Raw genomic sequence first — 21250 nt, forward strand, 5'->3', positions numbered from 1 at the left:
ACATACAAATAAATGAGTTAAAAGAGTTTTTAAGAAACTTTTGTGTAAAAAAAATAAGAAAGGAGAGAAAAGTAATTAATTTGCATAATCTGTGCAAGTAATTTATATAATTTATGTTTATCTCTACTTTCAGCTTATTCAGTATTTGGTACGTTCACATGTGGATTCCTTCAATTTTATGCTTGCTAACACTCTCCAGAGAAGTTTAGAGGTAAGTTGTTGATTCATCTACAAGTTAAGAAATTATTTGTAACTAAGGCAAAAAATGTGTTCCTTTTTTTATCTGTTACACAGAGAAAAGTCACTTCAGACTTCAGTGAGCAGAGATAGTTTTTAATCTCTTTAAATAGGCAAGGCATCTTTACTTACACATTTTGCTCTATGCTAATCTTGTGTTTATAATCCCAGAGCAAAAGGTATGACAGTTGTGAGGTTAAGGTACTAGTCCATTGACCACATGGTCATAAGTTTAGACAGTATTATGTCACTTAACTCTGCTTACTCCATCTGTCTGGAACAGGTTCCACCCTCTAGGTCACACTTGAGTGGTCAGCATTAGAGAAGATATCTATCTGCTATCTGTGAAAACAGTTGTTCCAACAAATAACCATCTCATGATAACTGTAAAACATTGAAAAAACAAAATGTGTTAAATTAAGTTTATTATTTTTAAGAACATTTACTGACAGGAAGATTACAATACTGAGAGTAGAGTTAATCAGAATATAATAGGAAGGCAAATGTCTCTATGCCCAAGCAACCTATTTGCAACTAACTTTGAAGACAAATTTGAGATCCTTTGTTTGTCAAAGTGCATGTTCTCTTTATGTTAATAATTTTGCTACAGTAAATATTACTGTAGAATATATTTGGTGACCCTGCCAGTTCTGGTGCCACTTAAAAAGCGTCCAGTTCATACTGTAAAGTGGTTGACATTTGGAAGAGCATCCAGCTGTAAAAACCATGCCACAACCGAAGTCTGGTGCAGTCTTTTGCCTGGCCAGCTCCTGTCAAATGGTTCAACTCCTGTCAGCATAGAAGAAGGAGGAGGATATTCTATAGTGGCACAAAAATTAGCATTCTTTAGCCTTCCATCATGTTTCATTTATTTCTAATGATTTCCAAATTCAATTTATTCCAGAATTTGCCTGAGCATGCATTTAGGACTGAATATGGACAAATTATTTCTTTCAACATTAAGGTAAGTAACGGAAGAGTGATGCTAGACATTTTGTAATTTAGTGGAGAAATTAATTTTGTAGATTTATCCATAACAAATATATCTCAGTTCACTACAAGCTACACAAATGCATGAGATATTGGTCCCTCAACCCCAACAACGAGACAGAACTATATATCACCATAAGCCTTATTATTTGTTCCTCAAGAAAATCTTCATGAACTGCTTCTTACCACAGCTGCCCATAGGATCAATAATGAATTTTACAGGATCTAAAAAATATTACATTCACACACATGGTCTATTGTTCATCTTAAACACTGATGTACAAAAACAGGTTTGGCTATTATTATTGATGATGATGATGATGATGATGGTGATGGTGATGATGTTGTTTAGCCCTCAGTCAGTGATTGAGTAAATTTATTGTCAAAGGTATTCCAGCTACAAACATTTGATTTTTGATCCTAGGTTAGCTTACATTATCCAATAGTTCATTACTTCTTCAAGGCAGTTGGATGTGATTTGAGGAAAATATGGCAGGTTCATAGAATTGGCCTCTGTTGCTGCAAGTAATAGCATTGTGTTGAGGGTTAAAGATGGGTGGAAGCAGTTTTGAAAATTAGTAATGCTTAGAGAACTCCTTAGAAGTTGTTGATTGTTTCTATCATGTAAAGTGAATAGATTAGCAATGGAGGAGGGTGTAGTTCTAAATATGTTGTAGTTTCATCAGAGGAATTGTTACTTCTGCCAGCAACAAAAGGATTCTCTGAAAAAAAGGCAGAGTGTACAAAGTGTCATGTGGCATGGCAGCAAAATATAGGCATTGAACGTGGAGGGTTTTCAAAAGCTGGGGGAAAAATGAAGCAGATGTGTAAGGTCCGTATGAATGATGGACCATTAATGGAACTATGAAAAACTGAAGACTGAAATGGAGATACATATGGATGATTAACAGTGGTTAAAGAAGTCCTAAGCAATCTAGATGGGAGGAACCTGCAGACCCAGGATGACACGAGAAGGAATGGTAAAAGCTAATTTCAGGAGGTTGAACTGCATAAAAGAGATGGCAAAGAGATCACAAACGATAAGATTTTGTGCTGGAGAAAAACACATCTAGCACATGCGAGTAGGTAAAAACCAGGTGTAAAATGATGGTGAAAACAAGGATAATGGCGTTATTTCTTTTTTGTGTATTTCTGTGGATAAATTTTGAATTTCCTAATTTTTTATTTTTTTTTTAGGATATCTTTATTGGTAATCCCACAGTTTCCAAATCAAATGTGTCTGGAGCAACACAGATACTTTATCCAGCAGAAGTAAGTTGTTACTACTACTACTACTACTACTGCTGCTGCTGCTGCTACAACAAGCAGCAGCAGCAGCAGAGGTGCTTTGCTGAATCATTATCACAAAGGGGACAAAATGCTGAGTAGCATCTCTTCCAGTTTTATGTTCTGTGTTCAAATTCTGCTAAGGTCAACTTCACTTTTCATCCCTTTGGGGTTGACAAAATAAGTAACAGGTTGAGCACTGGGGTCATTGTAATTCAGTAGCCCCTCTCTGAAAATTTCAGGCCTTGTGCCTGAACTGGCAGAATCACAAATGCTTCGCAGCATTTCATCAGTATTCATGTTCTGAGGTTGACTTTGCCTTTCATCCTTTCAGGGTTATTAAAATAAGGTACCAGTCATGTATTGGGGTTGATGCAATCGACTAACCCTTACCTCCTTCTTGTGCTGAAATTCGAAACATCTATTATCATCAAGCTGCCAGAATTGTTAGCACATCGAACGAAGTGCTCAACAGCATTTCTTCTGATTGTGTACCCTGTGCCACAATTAGAGAAAGTTGTTGTTGCTGCCTCTGTTGTTGTAATAATGAATTGACAAAATCTGTGTTGCAGAGACAAAATGTCTAAGATCCAATCCCATCAAAATCAACTTTGGCTTTCATTCCTTCTGGATCAATAAAATAAAATAGCAGTCAAATACTGGATTTGATATAATATGGACTGGCCACTTCCCTAAAATATGATGTTGTGTACCTCTGTGAGAAGTTATTCTTAGTGGCAGCAGATTGGCAGAACTATTAGAACATTGGACAAAATGCTTTGCAGTCAATTCAAAAATTAAAATTTATTAACATAATATTATATTCTTATAATAATATAATAGATATTAAATACAAATTACATACAATTGTTTCAATTCTTACCCATAATAAAATTATAAAAATCCATATATGTGAATGTGTGTATGTTTGTGTTTTTGTGATATTATCACATGATAGTTGTAAATAAGTGTGTCCTTCATTTCCAATATTCTGTGCAAACATGTCGGAACTTGGGGAAATGTTAATTGGAAACAGATGATGGTTAGCAACAGGAAGGGCTTATAGTGACCATAGAAAATCTGCCTCAACAAATACCATCTTACCCATGCAAGCATGGAAAAGTAAGATAATGATTATATATAATGTGTGTGTGTGTTTAATTTGAATAATATTCTCTCTTCTTTTCAATAAAGTGTCGTCAAAGAAGAATCTCTTATACGGGTCCATTAATTGTCACACTTGGCTGGTCCATTGATGGAATCAAACAAGAAGCAATTCCTAAATATTTAGGAGACGTTCCTGTTATGGTAAAAGTATGTGATTTTCCTGGGTTTCTTTTTCCTGATTTACCTCTTGTCACCATAATGGGTAGGATAGGTTTGTAAATTATATATATTTATGTCTCCACCTCACTCCTCATCCTTGCTGATGCTTTCATTCTCCTTGTATTTAAATGCTGCTTTTGGCTGAATAGACCCAAAGCACAGTACTTTGCCATACATTCAGAATCCAATCTAATTACCATTTTTACAAGCCTTCTTGTACTTACCTCTGCCTCTTCTGGTGCTTACCTCTACATTACCAGCTTCTTCTGTTCACTCGGCATATCTCATCCATTCACATTCTAGATGGTGAAACAAAATATTGCTCTCTCTTTTGCAAGCAGAACATTATTTTGATGGGTTTTGCATAGCTCAATGTAAGGCATTCACTTATTGGCTGATCATTGAATGTTGATGTATTGAAGCATCGCTAAAGGGACCCCCACCACATGCATTCCTGTGGAATCCCCCTGACAACATATATTTGAAAGGATATTTTTATGGATTGAAATACTCAAGGTCAGCATGGCAGTGTCTTTCTGTTCACAAAACGCAGACTTTCTCCAATGTAGACTAAATGTTTGATATCTTAGAGGAGTCAGAAAGTAACGACAACAGTTTGGATAGTGGAAATGATGTTAATTTGTCTTGTTATGATTCTGATACTGATTCAGATGATAAGCACAAGACACGTTTAAGTCATGAAGATATTGAGGATGTGTATGAGTCTGGCAGTGCTGAGTCTAGTAAAGGAAATGAGCTGCGGAGGGAGAATGAGGCCCCTGTTAATGCAGATGATGTCCCTGCAGATAACTTGTTACATGGAATTAACTTGAAAATAACAAATCCCCTGTGTATAAATGATTTTGTGGATCAAAGTGGACCAGAATGGACGCCAACTGAAGCTAGGGGCCTGATGATTTTTATTCATTTATTTTTTGGCTGCTATTAGTGTTGGGTCTTCACTTTAAGATTATCTTGGGACAGAAGCCAATAAATATTTCACCTACTCTATGGGAAGTGTGGAACAACTTCAAAAGCATTCCAAAATGTAGGCAAAGTGGCCGAGCACCTTTCAAGTGTGGGCCCCACGGAGGCAATGACCGAGACCTTTGGCATTACATCATGTTTGAGAAGAAGACCCATCAAGCTGAACAAAATCACAGTCGTGGCAGAGACCGGTGTCATGCAAATGGCACCCATGCTGGTGGCACGTAAAAGCATCCATTATACTCTTGGCGTGGTTGGTGTTAGGAAGAGTATCCAGCCGTAGAAAACCATGCCAAATCAGACTGGATCCTTTCCAGCGTGCCAACCCAGTCAAACTGTTCAACCTATGCCAGTATGGACAATGGATGTTAAATGAAGATGATGATGGTCTTTGGCAACCACTGATGGTTGAGAAAAAGACAAGCATTTGTCAGTTTGCTTTTGAATGTGGGATAATTCACCCACACCACAAGAATTTTAAAAATTGAATGAGTTAACTGACGTAGTCGTAGACATAATTTGTAACTAGTAGACTTAATTGAGGGGGTAGATTAAATTTACTTTAATTAATACATTGAGAAAAATACAAATGTCACAACTTGCTGTTTCTGTTTCTTTTACGAATTTTAAAAGTTTGTATCTAATTAAATTTCTACTTTTTGTTGCAGTCTAATATTTGTAACTTAAAGAATTTAACACCAACTGAACTTGTTCAGAAAGGCGAAGAAGCAGAGGTACGTGAACATTTTAAAAGAATATCATTTTCATGTTTTGTAGTTTGGTTCTGTGTTATGTCCCTGGCAAAGATATTTAATTTTGTGTGCTGCTTCTCTTTAAACTGTATCCATGAGGGTGTTGTGGGTAGTGAGGGAACGACTCTAGCTTGTGCTGAGCTAGTCTTTACGTGACTGTGTAGTTAAAAAGTTCACTTCCCAACCACATGGTTTCAGGTTCAGCCCTCTGCTTAGCACCTTGGGCAAGTGTCTTCCACTGTAGACCCGAGCTTGTATAAACAAAGGGAGAGGGAAACATTAAAACAGCTGAAGTCAAATAAGCGAATGACACCAAATAGGTGATGTCAAAACGGCCAAAATGTCTCACACCTTAGATTTGAGAGGAGTTGGGTTGTACATCATCATTATCATCATTTAACATTTGTTTTCCATGCTGGCACGAGTTAGATGGTTTGACAGGAACTTGTAAGGCCATGTTTTGGCTTAGTTTCTACAGCTGGATGCCCTTCCTAATGCCAACCACTCTACAGAGTGGATCATCATTTTTAATGTCTGCTTTCCATGCTGGTATGGGTTGGACGGTTTGACATAGAGTTGGTTAGCAGGGAACTGTCCAAACTCCAGCTGTCTGTTGTGGCATGGTTTTTATGACTGAATGCCTTTCTTAATGCCAACCACTTAACAGAGTGTGCTGGGTGCTTTTATGCAGCAGTGACATGGGTATGTCAATGCAGTAGTGGCACAGAGGCTTTTGAAGTGGAGCACCAACAACATCTAAAATGACAAACCTGTATCTGTGGAAGACAGCGATTTCACTTAACTTGATGCGTCTTCTCAAGTACAGCAAACCACCACAACTCCTGGTCCCTTGTCATTTCCTCAGTGAGGGCCAGCATCTAAAGATCCTTTCTTACCACTTTGTCCCATGTCTTCCTTGGTCTACCCCTTCCATGGGTTCTCTCTGCAATTAGAGATCGGCACTTCTTTATGCAGCTGTCCTCATCCATACGCATCACATGACCAAACCAGTGCAGTCTTCACTCCTGCACACAACATCCGATGCCTCTTACACCCAGTTTTTGTCTTAAATCAATTATATTCTGCCATGTGTGCACACTGACATTAGCCATCCAGCAGAGCATGCTGGCTTCATTTCTTTCAAGCCTTTGTAAGTCTTCTGTAGTCAAAAGCCTCTGTTTCACTGCCATCTAACAAAGCTGTATGTACATAGGCATCATGCAATCTGCCTTTTACTCTGACAGAGAGGCCCTTAGTTACTAGCAAATGTAGGAGCTCCCTGAACTTTGCTCAACCCATTCTTATCCTAGCAACTACACTTTCAGAACTTCCTCCACCACTGCTAACTCGGCACCATCTCCAATTCATTTTACCCAGTACCTTGGTATTAGGATATCAATTCTGTTGTGGTGGGCAGGTCTTCTTGAGTGCAGCAATACGCCATATATCTTGGTCATCTGTCACCTTCTTCTTGATAAGGAAAATTAAAATGTGCCCTCTGGGATCTTTTAAATATGACATCTCAAAATTGAACCTATACTCTCCAGCTATATTATATGTGTTAAGTTCAAGTTGATTGACTATATTACCCTTATTAAAAAAATGCATTTTACTCAAAGAAAAAAATCTTATTTTTCATTTCCAGGAAGCTGGTGGATATTTCATAATTAATGGGATTGAAAAAGTTGTGCGCTTAATTGTTGAATTAAGAAAAAATTACGTAAGTATTGTGCAATCCTCTAACTTATTTGCTGTGTTAGATGTACTTCATCTAAAACTGTTTATCCTGTCCTTATGTTTTTATTGTGTTTTGTGTGAAAACAATCTATAATGCCATACATCCTGAAATTGCTAACACTACTCCTGGTGTACCGATGTACCCATGCCTCTTCATATTTCTTGTACACTTCCCTTTTCTGTCTTTTTCTGTGTACTGTGCATCTGCTTAAAGCCTTCGTTGCTGTCTTTCTTAACTTGGCTTTATGGCTGTTGTCATCATCATCATCATCATCCTCATTTAGCATCCTTTGTCCATGTTGGCATGGGTTGGATGGGTTGACCAGGGTTGGTAAGCTGAGGGGCTGCACCTGACTCCAGTCTGATTTAGAATGGTTTCTATGACCGGATGCCCTTCCTAACACCAACCACTCTGGTGCCAGTTGCATGACATCAGTGTTGCGAACCTGAGCATTGTTTCCAACAAGCTCCTCTTCATCGTTGGCATCAGTGTCATTAAGGCAGCGAGCTGGCAGAACGGTCAGCACTCTGGGCAATACGCTTTGTGGCATTTCGTCTGCCTTTACGTTCTGAGTTCAAATTCTGCCGAGGTCAACTTTGCCTTTCATCCTTTCAGTGTTGATCAGTGTTGATGAAATAAGTACCAGTTATGTACTTGGTGTTGATAGCCCCTCCCCTCAAATTTCAGGCCTTCTGCCTACAGTAGAAAGGATTATTATTGTTATCATTTTTGCTTGTTCCTGTATATATATATATATATATATATATATATATATATATATATATATGTATATGTATATATATGGAGAGAGTGGGGAGGAAGGGAGACCAACAAAGAAACAAAATGGGAATAGCTGAATTAGTGAAAAAAAAAAAAGACAGGCAAAATCTGAAAGAGAGAGAGCAGGAAGGTCTATACTATGAGAGAGAGTGGTTTTTATTATTAGAAAATGTGAGGGAGAGGGATGTCTATTATTAGAGAGAGTGAGGGGGAGGAAGGAGGTGTATGTTATTCTGTTATTCTGTTATTCTGTTATTCCAACTCAGCTATGACAAGTACCAGCAGAACTAAGGCGAGCAGTTTTCTGATTTTAGATCTGTTGTTGTCAGCTCATTGTTTGAGCAGACCAACGTTTCTGTTCTTGTTAGGTACTTCTCTATCAAATGAGGATTAACTGAAGTTCATAGAGTATCACTGGTATTGTATTGAAACATAACAGAGTTTGTATTAATTTCATTCCTTGTAGCCTTTATGCGTAAAACAACAATCCTTGAAGAAAGCTGGAGAGCTTTTCACTGAATATGCTTTGAAAATCAGATGTCAGAAGCCAAATGGCTTTTCAAAGGTATGACAATATTTTGATCTTGTTTAATAAGTGGTGAGTGAGTCATTAACATAATGGTATTCCAATTCACTGGTAATACATTTAAACATTATCATAGTTACTATATTACATTACCTGGTTCATCATCACTGAATCTATAAAAAAGGGAAATATCATCAAAGTTTTCTACCTAAATGGTTGGTCAGGAAAGGAACATGAAGTTGTAAAGTCTAAAAAGCATCTGTGCATATTGCCGTGCATTTTAGAAGTTGACATAGAAGCATGTGCTTTTGGATTCAGTTTCTCTGCACAACATTATGAGAAAGGGTCTTCTAGAGGGCCAACGTAAGCTTTGTGAGTGAATTTGGTATTATAGCTATTAGGCCCCCACACTGATAATTTATTTTTAGTGATGACAGTTTGTGTAGGACCTGCTGCACTCTTTGGAAATGTTGATAGCAGAAAGTTGGTGCCAATGTTTCTCACAAACTCAATGAACAACATACCATAGGCTTTTCTATTAATTCTCCATCTCTTAGGTTAATTGCTTTTGCTACAGCTTAGAACCCAACCCACCCTGGTAGGCTAAATATCTACCTAGGCACCACACCTAAAATGTCAAGTCCTCATACATATGTATGTATATATATGTTTCAATTGTCACCAGGTAAGCAAAACACTGCTGGTGTTGACATTCTTTGTTGCTCTGAACTTTTGAAGACTTGTGGAAAATCCTTTATCTGAAAAATGAAAGTTCATGAGAGGAAGAACTTCAAGCTATAAAATTCTACTCCAAAATCAATTTCCTGTCCAAGCCACGTTAACAGAAAACCAGGTATTTAACAAACACATGCATAAAATATTGGTCATGTTAAAAGAAGCAATAACTGAAGTCTACTATTGAAATTTTCTGTTTTTAAAATAAGTCTGTTCCTTATTATTGAAATATTCTCCTGTACTCCTTAATGACGAATGGTTTTTAGTCATAATTTATTTTAACAAATTCTATGATCTGTTGTTGAGCAGCATTTGGTTGATAAATAATGTATCGCCAGTCCAGTGTGATGGACTTGTGGAAACATTCATTAGACCAGATGTCTTATAGTATTTGTATCCAACCCTTTGCATTCTGAGTTCAAATCCTGCCATGTTCTACTTGGGTGGGAGACTTAATTCATCACCTGATTTTTAATGCCACCACTTGGCACCTTTGGCCGTCACCACTCTTTTGATAGCATTTGGACCATGTCTCTCATTGAAGGATACCTTAATCCTACCAATACCATGGACACTGCTTTCCCCACTCACTGAAATGTCAAAACAAAAAACTTTACTTGATGATGGATCGAGTTATCATTTGGCTTTATTGGTGCAAATTATTTCTTTTGATATAGCTTGGTGTGGAGTATTATTAAATTGAAAATCTGTGACATAGAACAATATAATGTGACATTATTAAGCCATGTAATTTCTCAAATTGTGAACCTAGAATTTGCTAATCACTGTTTTATCTTTTCCTTTTCAGGAATTGACTTTTCATTATCTCAGCAATGGTTGTGTCCAAGTTTCGTTCCAATTTGCTAAAAGTATTTACATTGTGCCAATCATGTATTTGCTGAAAGTAAGTGTGATCTGCTCAGTGACATGTCATTGTAGCCATTCAATGTTATAAGCTGATCGTTCTCTTACCATATTTCTGTTTGAAATATGCTGCCTTTATTTCAGTTAATTTTGAAAATCATGAAGAATTTCGGTAAAATTACTCTGTCATTCAAAGCTGGTGTTTAGAACATGAATTTTTGTTGGAAGAATTTTAATTTAGTCTTAGTGAGAGTTTTCAAATTTGATCCCTTTAAAACAGAAAAGTTATATCATAAAACCAGGAGCAATCTTAGGTAGATTGATATAAAAAGGGTTGAATTGAAACAGGGACCTATAAAATTAATGTGTGATTAAATGATGGCATATTATGGTCAGAAATATTGCATGATGGGTAGATAGTGGAATCAGTTGAGCATCAGATAAAATACCTAGTGGTATTTGATTACTTTTTGATTTTAAACCGAGATCAGGTTCACTGCACTTATCGTCTATCACCATCATCATCATCATCTGCTTTTCATGTTAGCATGGGTTAGATGGTTTGACTGACACTAGTAAACTGAGGGCTGTATCAGGTTCCAATTTGGCATGGTTTCCTTCAGCTGGATGCCCTTCCTAATGCCAGGGTGCTTTTCACTTTCCAACAGCACGGGGGCCAGTTACCAGCACTGGCCATGACTACAATTCCACTTGGCTTTTGATGTATCTTCTCAAGCACAGCATATCACCAAACGTCTTGGTCACTTGTCATTGCCTCCATGAGGCCCAACATTCAAACGGTACTTTTTATGTATCTGTTACATTACACCGACATTGGCCACAGTTAGCTGCGTTGGTCTTTTCAAGAATGGCACATCACCAAAGGTCTCAGTCTCTTGTCATTGCATCTGTGAGGCTCAGCGTTCGACAATCATACTTCACCACCTCATCCCATGTCTTCTACCTCTTCCACAGGTTCCCTCCACAGATTGATAAATCAGTTTTGGGTCAGTGGGGTGTTGGTTGATGAATTTGATTATTCTCTAGAGATTGCTGCCTCAGGTTGACCATTGTCCTATAACTAAAAATAAAAAAGTAAATGTAAAATAGAAATGGTGTTGTAGTGTCCGTTTCGAAAACTGACCCCACCAAATATATAAACCTGATACTGTTATCTTATTGTGGGATGAGTGGTAGCTGTACTGTAAACTTATTCATAAACAAACCAAACAGTGCATTAACAGGTGAAGATTTGTTGAATTTTGATTATTGTTCAGAAAACCATATTGAAATTATGCCTTTCCTAATGGGGGGAAAGTCAGCAGTTTTGAAGTTAATTAGTGACAAAGTTGTTGGGTCTTCACTTGACAAAATTATTTGGATTGTAACTGCAGTAATATTTTTGCAGCCAGACTACATTTCAAGCCTATTCCAGAAGTGTCTTGCAGCATTTCTTCTTGCTTTACATTCTGGATTCAATTCCTATTCTCATCAACTAATAAAGTACCAATCAATTACTGGAGCTGATGTCATTGTCATCTATGAGCTTTCTCCCTTAACGCCCAAATTACTGACATTGTACCTAAATTAGAAACAACTATTATTACAAACATAAAGCATGCTTTCATACATTAAAATATTTCCAGTATGTTCTGAAAGATTTATGCAATTAGTTAGGAGAGTTTCATGAAAGCCACAATAAACTATGCTTTGAAATGTTTGTCTCTCTTCGGTTGATTATGATTTTAATTAGTTTTTACTTTTTCATTCAGGGTCTGCTGGATGTCAGTGATAAATCTATTTATGAGGAACTTCTCAAAGGCAATGAAGAGAATTCTTTTTACAAAAGGTAAAGAAATCTTTACACCCTGATACATATTCACATTCATATACATAAACATGTGCACATATCATATATATTAAGTGTGTGTGCATTTGTATTCCATGTTCTCCCATGAAATGCATGGAGCAAAAAGTAGTGGCATTTGTTGACATCCCCTCCTAGCAAGTTTTCTGCAGCTCTACATGTTTGGGGAAAGTGGAATAAAAAAGAAAATTCATTACTTGGAAAATAGTTAAACATTAGCAATAGGAAAGGATAATCTCAGGTCAGTTGATGTTAAAGCAATTTCTTAATATGTATTCATCCAGCCCATGTTAGCATAAAAAAGACAGACATCAAATCTATGAATGAGCAAACAAACTAATATCATTAATACTCTGTTAATCATTCAATATTGTTATGTGTATAATCTAGTATTCTTATTTTGATTCTTTCAAGTTGTATGGTAACATAAGTTTCCCATTTCTTAACACAATCCTTTGCATTTTATTGAAAGTTTTTTTTTTTTTTTTGTGCTGAAGGGATTGGGTGGAAGAGGGCAGATAAGGCAGTGCTCCGTAGTCTGCTTCTCTAGGGAAAAGCATTCACATCATGACCGTCGCTAAGCCCCTGCAACCCTTGCAGTTTCAGGGGGCATTCACAGCTGAGGGGCCCCTATGTTAAGATCAAAGTACATAGATAAATCATCTATTTACTTGATTAAGATGTTGAGCAAGAATTATACTATGTTAACTGAAAATTTCAAGAAACTTGTATTTTTAAAGATGTTCTTTAGTATAACGTGAAATATTGAACTTCAGATAGAATAAAGTAAAATATAGCTATGAATAAAAGGTACGTAGATTATGAATTATGATTGAAGGGATTGGGCCCTTGAAGCAAAAAGTTGCAGGGGGCCTCTAAAAGTCATGCTATTGCCCTGATTCACATTGCAATCCCTATCATGTAACACTTGATATTACCTTTCAAATTCTACGAAACACTCTGAAGCGAAGTTGAAAGATAACAATGTCTAGAAGTTGCTCAGTCTGGAACATTAATTGTATAAAAATGTTTCAACACTTTGGTCTCTTGTGGCTTTACCTCTCAGTCACTGAGCCTTTATCGTCATTATTGTCACCTTTTATTATTATTATTATTATTATCTTATTTCAGCTGTATTATATTTATGTTACGTCAACTTTCCAATGAAGATCTTCTTAGTCAATCAAGTGTACTCAAGTACCTGGGCAGTAATTTCCGTGCCAAGTACAATAATCCCTGGCTTAGTGATGAGATAATGGGTGAAAAGTTATTGGGGTAAGTTGATCAGTTTTGTATTAACTGTTCCACATGTGCATATACTGTTGCACGTGTTGTAAACTGCATTTTTTCCTGAACATAGCTTTTCTTGATGTAAACTTAATTTTTAATTTCTTGTCCTTCCTTTGTAGTGATTACATTTGTGTCCATCTCAAGTCAAATGTTGACAAGTTCAACCTTCTTGTGTAAGTATTCATGCATTTTTGTTATTTTAATTCTTATCCTCCTTTTCTTTTAACCGTTTTGTTGCATTGTCACGATACCATTTTGTTAGCCCTGGGTCAGCCTTGATTGAGCACACCTGTCATCAAAGATCTTCCAGGCATGTCTTTTTGTGCATTGAAACTACATTGTTCAATGTGTTTCATTTTAAAGAGACACATTGTGATTTCGTTGCTATTTCGATCTGGTTAGGTGGCCACATAGAGGCTCCTTAGAAGAGAGTGGCACAATTGTGAGTTCAATATCATCATTCATCTCGTATATTCTATTATGGAATCCTAGTTCAAGAATGTTCAACTCATTCCATCATCATCATCATCATCATTTTAATCTCTAATCGATAAGAGATTGAGACTTCTGGCAGTTTGCTGTGCTTGAGAAGACACACCAAGCATAGAGGCCATATTTTCTACATTACTTTCTCAGCAGAGAGATCCTAGTTTTGTAGGTTCATGGATGCTGGTGCCATGTTAAAAGCACCCAGTCCACACTCTGTAAAGTGGTTGGCATTAGGAAGGGCATCCAGCTGTAGAAACCATGCCAAAACAGACAAATGGAGTCTGTCATCATCATCATCATCATCATCGTTTAACGTCCGCTTTCCATGCTAGCATGGGTTGGACGATTTGACTGAGGACTGGTGAAACCGGATGGCAACACCAGGCTCCAGTCTGATTTGGCAGAGTTTCTACAGCTGGATGCCCTTCCTAACGCCAACCACTCAGAGAGTGTAGTGGGTGCTTTTACGTGTCACCCGCACGAAAACGGCCACGCTCGAAATGGTGTCTTTTATGTGCCACCCGCACAAGCCAGTCCAGGGGCACTGGCAACGATCTCGCTCGAAAATCCTACAGGAGCCAGTCAGGCGGTACTGGCAACGGCCACGCTCAAAATGGTGCATCTCATGTGCCAACCGCACAAGAACCAGTCCAGGGGCACTGGCAACGATCTTACTTGGCTTGCCGGGTCTTCTCACGCACAGCCCATTTCCAAAGGTCTCGGTCCGTAGTCATCGCCTCGGTGAGGCCCAATGTACGAAGGTCTTCAACTTTTCAATAGTAATTTTTCACAACTTTGAGAATATCTTTCCAATGATATTTATCATAACAATTAATCCAATATATAAAGCATAATTTTAAGGCAAGTTCTGTATTTAATTATTAATTAAAAAATATACTGTATATTGCTATTTGATATTTACATGTTCCAATGAATCGTTACTTTTGCCATAATTAACTCAATCCAATCAAATGAAGGTAACATCATTACTATTTTTGTTATTGGGTAACCATTAATTGGCTCATATTTTACAAATTTAAATGTGTAAATAGCTAATTATATACTTAATGGTGCCTTTCAAACTTGAAAGTTGAAATAATATTGTCTTGTCTTTAATTACTTAGTCTATTTCTGTTACGATTTATTCATTCATTCCAGCTGGCTAGAAATGACAGCTTTGGTAAAATATAAAACCAGTTAATATACGTAGTTCATAAGATTGCTGTAAATTCTTTGCAGTTACCTGGTTAAGAAACTGTATGCTTTTGTCCGTGGTGAATGTGGTGCTGATAACAGAGATAGTATCATAAATCATGAAGTTTTGGATGCAGGTCGCCTGTACTCATTGGTACTTTTTGTAAGTATTTCTGTAAATGTTTTACCTTTTACATGTTTCAGTCATTGGTCTGTGGCCATACTTCAAAGGATTTACTCTGATACTTTTCCTATTGGCCCCTTTTGCTGAACTGCAAACTTATAGGGATGTAAACAAATCAACACCAGATGTCAACCAGTGGGAGAGGGCACAAACAGAAAGATGGACAAACGATGGACTTTCACACTGTTTCTGTCTACTAGATTCACTCCCAATCGCAAAGCATTCTTTGGTCTGGGCTATAGTAGAAGGCACTTGTTCAAGGTGCTCTGCAGTTGGATTGAACTCAAAACCACATGGCTGCAAAATGAGCTTCTTAACCACACAGCCATGCCTCTGCCTGTATATTGACTTTATTTCAAGTCATTTTGAAATTTAATAAAATATCTTCATCATTAAATAAGCTGGTATTTAGAACATAGATTAACAAGAAATCTCGATGGAAGCTTTTCACTTGGATCACTTCAACCCTTTAGCATTCAGATTAAATATAATGCTTATTTATTCCTCTTGTTTTCAACTAATCATGCATTTTTTCATAGTTTTGAGATTTTGATTATGTAATTTATTTCTAGAATGACATTATAGGATGGGTGTGAGAGGCTGGATCTGACCAGTTTGAATATAAAACAGAATGTTTGTGCTGGTTATGACCAGTATAAATGCTAAAATGTTAAAACAGGAAGTTTTTTTTACCATAGAATGAAAGATGGCTGCAGGATGCATTATGAAGGTTTTAATTCTTCACTGCTCTTTAATGCATATTTCTGAATGACTTTGAAGCTTTGTACTATTTTCTTATCTTATTCCTGTATCTGTACAATATCATTTTTTGCTTATGATTTTATGGAGATATCCTTATTTCATCTTTTAGATGAAATACCAAATAAAATGAAGCCTCTCAAATGCTAATTAAATTATTTTAGTTGGCTTCTGAAATTATCATCTCACCCCAAATGTTGCTTTAGGGATTTTGATTTCATTTCTGACTTCAATCTGTAGGGGTGTTGTCTAATTCCAGGTCAGCCAATATGTCTTTCCTTTCTTAAAATGGTAGAGTGCATCGCTGATATTTTGAGCAGGTTGAGATTACTTGGTGACATCACTATTGTGGGTGTTGCAAAAACATATTTATGATATATATATATATATATATATATATATATCTACACACATAGATGTGTACTTTTACAGAATATGTGTATAAACTTTTCCAGTTTTTAGTCCTAATGTAATTCTTCATTAATTTCCAGGACAATTTGTACAAATGGTTGCGAACTATCCAATTTGAAATCACCAAGTTGCTATCTTCTAAAAGTTATACTACAATAACTACTGGTATTTTATTGATTTCTTTATTTTATACTACTTTGTATGTGTACTATTTTAAATGATATTAGGATAATTTAAGGATGATAGAGTGTCCAATTTGCAGGGTTTTGGACTAAATATCTAATCCTTTAGTTTTGCCCACTACACTCTAAGTTCAGATTGGTTAACTTCTTGAATATGGATGTCTTGAAGCTGACCTTTGACCTTTTGAAAAAAATGAAATGATGTAATGACAGAGAATGGAAACTTGTAGCATATGACACACAATATATTTAATTATAAGCATTGTTTATTATGCTTAATTAATTAGACTTCATTACCATTTTACAGTATCTTTTATAAGTATAAAACACTAAAATCAATTAAACTGATTTAATTATCATTTTATAAATATTGTTTTATTTATAAAACTGATTTAACCTTTTGAACCTGTAAGTCTAGTTTATCGGATGCAATTTCATTTGATTTACTCCTGGAAGATGCAAAAAGAGGCAGACATGATTTTGTGCTTCTGGCTTAAAATAATGATATAGGTACTAATTAGTGAACTGTAAATGCAAGACTATGTGGCTGCCTGCTTTTGCATCTTCTAGGGGTGGAGTCAAATGAAATTGTTGCCATTGATGTGCATGCATAGTTTCAAAGAGTTAATTATTACTATATAGCGTATGCAGGTGTGTTTGCGTCCCCGTAACTTAGCGGTTCGGTAAAAGAAACCAATAGAATAAGTGCTAGGCTTACAAAGAATAAGCTCTGGGGTCAATTTGCTCGACTATAAAAGGCGGTGCTCCAGCATGGCCGCAGTCAAATGACTGAAACAAGTAAAAAAGAAAAAAAAAAAGTAAAAGTATTATTGAATTTTCTGAACTTTGCATCTGAAGTGTGAAACTGTTTGGAAGTCCTTCAACATCTGAAGGATTTCCACATTGTCTCTGTCTGATTTCACTCAAAGTTTATGATTAAGCCAATGTTAGAAGATCCTTTTCCAAAATGCCACTTAGTGAGTTCATTCCAATCAAGATTTCCTGATTGTGAAAACAATGTTTTACACATCTGCCCGTGTCAACACCTTATACGATCTGTGTGCATACACAGATATACATAACTGTGTTTGTATGTGTATATATGTAAATGTTCGCATTTATGAAGTTTTTGTTTTTTTGTTTTTCTTATTTTTTAAAGATATTTTGAATGAAGCCATTAGGAAGAAAAAGACAATAGTAAGCTATGCATTGAATTATTTAATGGCCACTGGTAACGTTTCTACTCAATCCAATGTACCTTTATGGCAGGTATGTGTCTTATATTTTTGTCTATGATATGTAAACTGAATCTTACTTAAAAGCAAATTTCTTCAGTCCTCTTTGCTAATACCATAAGCATCGTTGTGATCACCATTTAATATGCAGTTTTTCACGCTTGTATGGGTTATGCAGAAACTGGCAAGTTTTTTATGACTGGATATCTTACCTGTCACTGACTCCCACCTGTTTCCAAGCAAGGTAATATTTCCTTGTGACTCGATAAGATTGGAAATAAATGACATGGCTAGTATGATGGTGATACTTGTTTACGACTATCACACAATGTAAACACAGGCATAAACACACACATATATATATACGTGCATGCATGGTCGATGGAAACTAAAGGAAGCCTGTTGCGTGCATACATAAATATGTACGTATGTAGGTATGTCTGATGGACTTTCTTTCATTTCTGTCTACCAAATCTATTAAGAAGGACTTGGTCAACTTAGGGCTAGAGTAGTAACACTTGTCCAAGGTGGCACACAGTAAGACTGAAGCTGAAATCACATAGTTTGGTAGTAAACTTCAGCAGATTAATGGTTTAGTGTCAGAAACTCAACTAAATGGTTACAGAGGCTGCCATGTAAAAGCACCCGTGGGGATCCCTGTAAAAGCACCTGTGGGGATCCCTGTAAAAGTACCCGTGGGGATCCCTGTAAAAGTATCCGTGGGGATCCCTGTAAAAGCACCCACTACACTCTCTGAGTGGTTGTTGTTAGGAAGGGCATCCAGCTGTAGAAACCCTGCCAAATTAGATTGGAGCCTGGGGCAGCTCCAGCTGGCCAGCCCCAGTCAAACCATCCAACCCATGCCAGCATGGGCAATGGATGTTAAATGATGATGATGCTGAGGATGGTATTATGTCCAGAACACATTTTTAATAGTTTTTTTCCTTTCTTTCTGTGTAGAAAACTGGTCTTTGTGTCATAGCTGAGCGATTGAATTACCACAGGTTTCTGTCACATTTTAGAGCTATTAACCGTGGTTCTCACTTTAAAAAACGTAGCATTGCTAGTGTTCGTAAACTTTATCCAGAATCTTGGGGTAAGTTCTACCATTTGGCCAATAAAATGTTTTGCCTGATTCCCATCAAGGCATATTTTGCAATTTTCTTTTGAGTTGTCTTTGTGTTATTGAATTTCCAATTTATTAGCTGAATACTAAATGGATGCAAACCTACTGTTGATAATGTTTGTGCATGTATAAATGTGTGTGTGGTCATTTGTTTAATGTATGTTTTTCCATACTAGCACAGGTTGGATAAAGACGTTATTTGAGGCCCTGTTTTTACAACTATATGCTCTTTTTGTTGCTAATTCTTGCCTATTTTTCAGATACAAGACTTTTAATTCTGCTTCAAAAGTGGTAATCCACATGATAATTTGTTGACAGTAACTGTTAAAATAATGTTATTGGTTCGTTGTTTTTGCTGACAGTCTCATGTGAAAATGTTGCGGAATGGAAACATTTACACTCACACATGCACTCTTTCTCTCTCTCTCTCTCACACAACAGTCACACTCATGCATCCCCAAAGCATAATACTTTTGCTGCCATGATTTACAGTAGGTACTGTGCATTTGTTGCTATTATCTTCACCTGGTCGTCGCCATACTCATTTAATACCATCTAATCCAAACAAGTTAATTTTAGTCTCATCAGAAAAAAGAATTTGATTCCAAAACTCCTTCCCCTTACTTGTGCAAATTAAAGATAATTTTCTTCAAATCTTCAGACAATTCTTTTCCTTTTGCTGCCATTTTAATCCCAATGAAGAAGATCTTCCCCACGGTACAAAAATCACAATTCCTGCAGATGCAGTAACAATGACCGGGGCCAAAATGCCAGGAGAAATAATTTATTAGAATTGAAATTATTAGCAAAATCTGAATTTAGTAAAAAAAGTAGATAAAATATTCATCATCGCTTTACGTCCATTTTCCATGATGCTGGCACGGGTTGGACGGTTCAACTGGGGTCTGAGAAGCCAGGAGGCTGCACCAGGCCCCGATCTGATCTGGAAACAGTTGAGAATATTGGTGGTTAAGGGGAGGTAATTATTGCTTTTACAAGTAATATTTAAGCTTATAAGAAAGTTTAACCAGTATTTTGTAATATGTATTGATGGGTGGGCTATATCCATAGCTATGCATGTGTAGCTGCAAAAGTAACACTTATCTATCTTAGTTATATATATATGTACGTATTGTATAATATATATTTTTATGCGAATGGTAATAAATGAAGTGGCTTGTATAGTTTTTCAGATAACATATAAGAGGGGTGGTCAAATGGAACCTAGAAAAATGTTGTGTGTATATGTGCATATGCATGTATATTATGCTGTGCCTATTCTCACACATATGGGTACTTGTAAATCTATGTATTTGTATATACACAAATAGCCATATAGATACCAATGCATACACACACATGTACAGTTATAGAAAGAAAAATAAGGACGTACCTATAGAAGAGTAAAAAGTGAGTAGTTAGTTGTTATACAAGGAGAGTGTTTAAAAATAATAAAATAAATGTACACTACTGTTTCTACTTCACAGATTTTCACCTGTTGCTGAGGGAGTAGGTGTTGGAATGTAACACCTGTGATAGTTGAGGGATTACTTTATATATATATATATATATATATATATATTTATATTTGTATGAATATAAAATTATAAATTGGTAAAATTTATTGGAAATTCTTATTTAACAATTGTTTTGCAGCATAATAAGAATGTATAGATAATTTATCTATACATGTTTATTAAGCTGCAATTAATTGTCAAGAATTTCCAGTGGTTAAATAAATTTTATCAGAGTATATTTCTCTATTTATAATTTTATACACTCCTTGTGTTTTCCTCTTGTATTGTACTCCATATTCTATGTGTTTTGTTGAATAAAACATTAAGGAACTTTTTTTCAGAGTACCACTGGATTGGTTGAATCTGTATATTGTGACTTAAATTCATATATATATATATATATCAAATGTGCCCGCTTTTAAGGTTTGTTATTCATTTTCTAGGATTTATTTGTCCCGTCCACACCCCAGATGGTGCACCCTGTGGTTTACTGAATCATTTGACCATTTCATGCCAGGTACCTTTCTCTTTTAATAATTGTTTACATTCATTTTTTTAAAAAAATCTATATACAAATTAAATCCAGGATTTATTTTGCATACAAAACTACTTTTGTAATTTTTAGATTTGGAGAAATAATTCCAAATGAGACTTCATTACAATGTGCTTATATGATTTTGCAATACATGCCAATGCTGTCTTCATACTTATTTATTTGGTAGTTGGGAACTGTATTAAACTAGTCATACACACATACAATACACCTTCAGCAGC

The 21250-nt window shown here is 36.2% G+C and overlaps 1 protein-coding gene across 1 annotated transcript in view; it reads left to right on the forward strand.

The window, feature by feature from the left end:
- The window catches only part of LOC106875101 (DNA-directed RNA polymerase I subunit RPA2), a 39509-nt gene that overhangs the window by 1613 nt on the left and 16646 nt on the right, over positions 1 to 21250 (forward strand). Inside the window, exons 2-17 of the mRNA XM_014923082.3 lie at positions 134 to 211; positions 1142 to 1201; positions 2425 to 2499; positions 3709 to 3828; positions 5496 to 5561; positions 7225 to 7299; positions 8564 to 8662; positions 10167 to 10262; positions 11995 to 12071; positions 13221 to 13364; positions 13499 to 13552; positions 15108 to 15225; positions 16497 to 16581; positions 17758 to 17867; positions 18794 to 18929; positions 20920 to 20993. Coding sequence (XP_014778568.1) covers positions 134 to 211; positions 1142 to 1201; positions 2425 to 2499; positions 3709 to 3828; positions 5496 to 5561; positions 7225 to 7299; positions 8564 to 8662; positions 10167 to 10262; positions 11995 to 12071; positions 13221 to 13364; positions 13499 to 13552; positions 15108 to 15225; positions 16497 to 16581; positions 17758 to 17867; positions 18794 to 18929; positions 20920 to 20993 — 1467 coding nt within the window. The remainder of the gene's footprint in view (positions 1 to 133; positions 212 to 1141; positions 1202 to 2424; positions 2500 to 3708; positions 3829 to 5495; positions 5562 to 7224; positions 7300 to 8563; positions 8663 to 10166; positions 10263 to 11994; positions 12072 to 13220; positions 13365 to 13498; positions 13553 to 15107; positions 15226 to 16496; positions 16582 to 17757; positions 17868 to 18793; positions 18930 to 20919; positions 20994 to 21250) is intronic.

The sequence above is a fragment of the Octopus bimaculoides genome, chromosome 10 (genome assembly GCF_046866305.1).
Source record: "Octopus bimaculoides isolate indiv1 chromosome 10, ASM4686630v1, whole genome shotgun sequence".
Classification (NCBI taxonomy): Eukaryota; Metazoa; Mollusca; class Cephalopoda; order Octopoda; family Octopodidae; genus Octopus; species Octopus bimaculoides.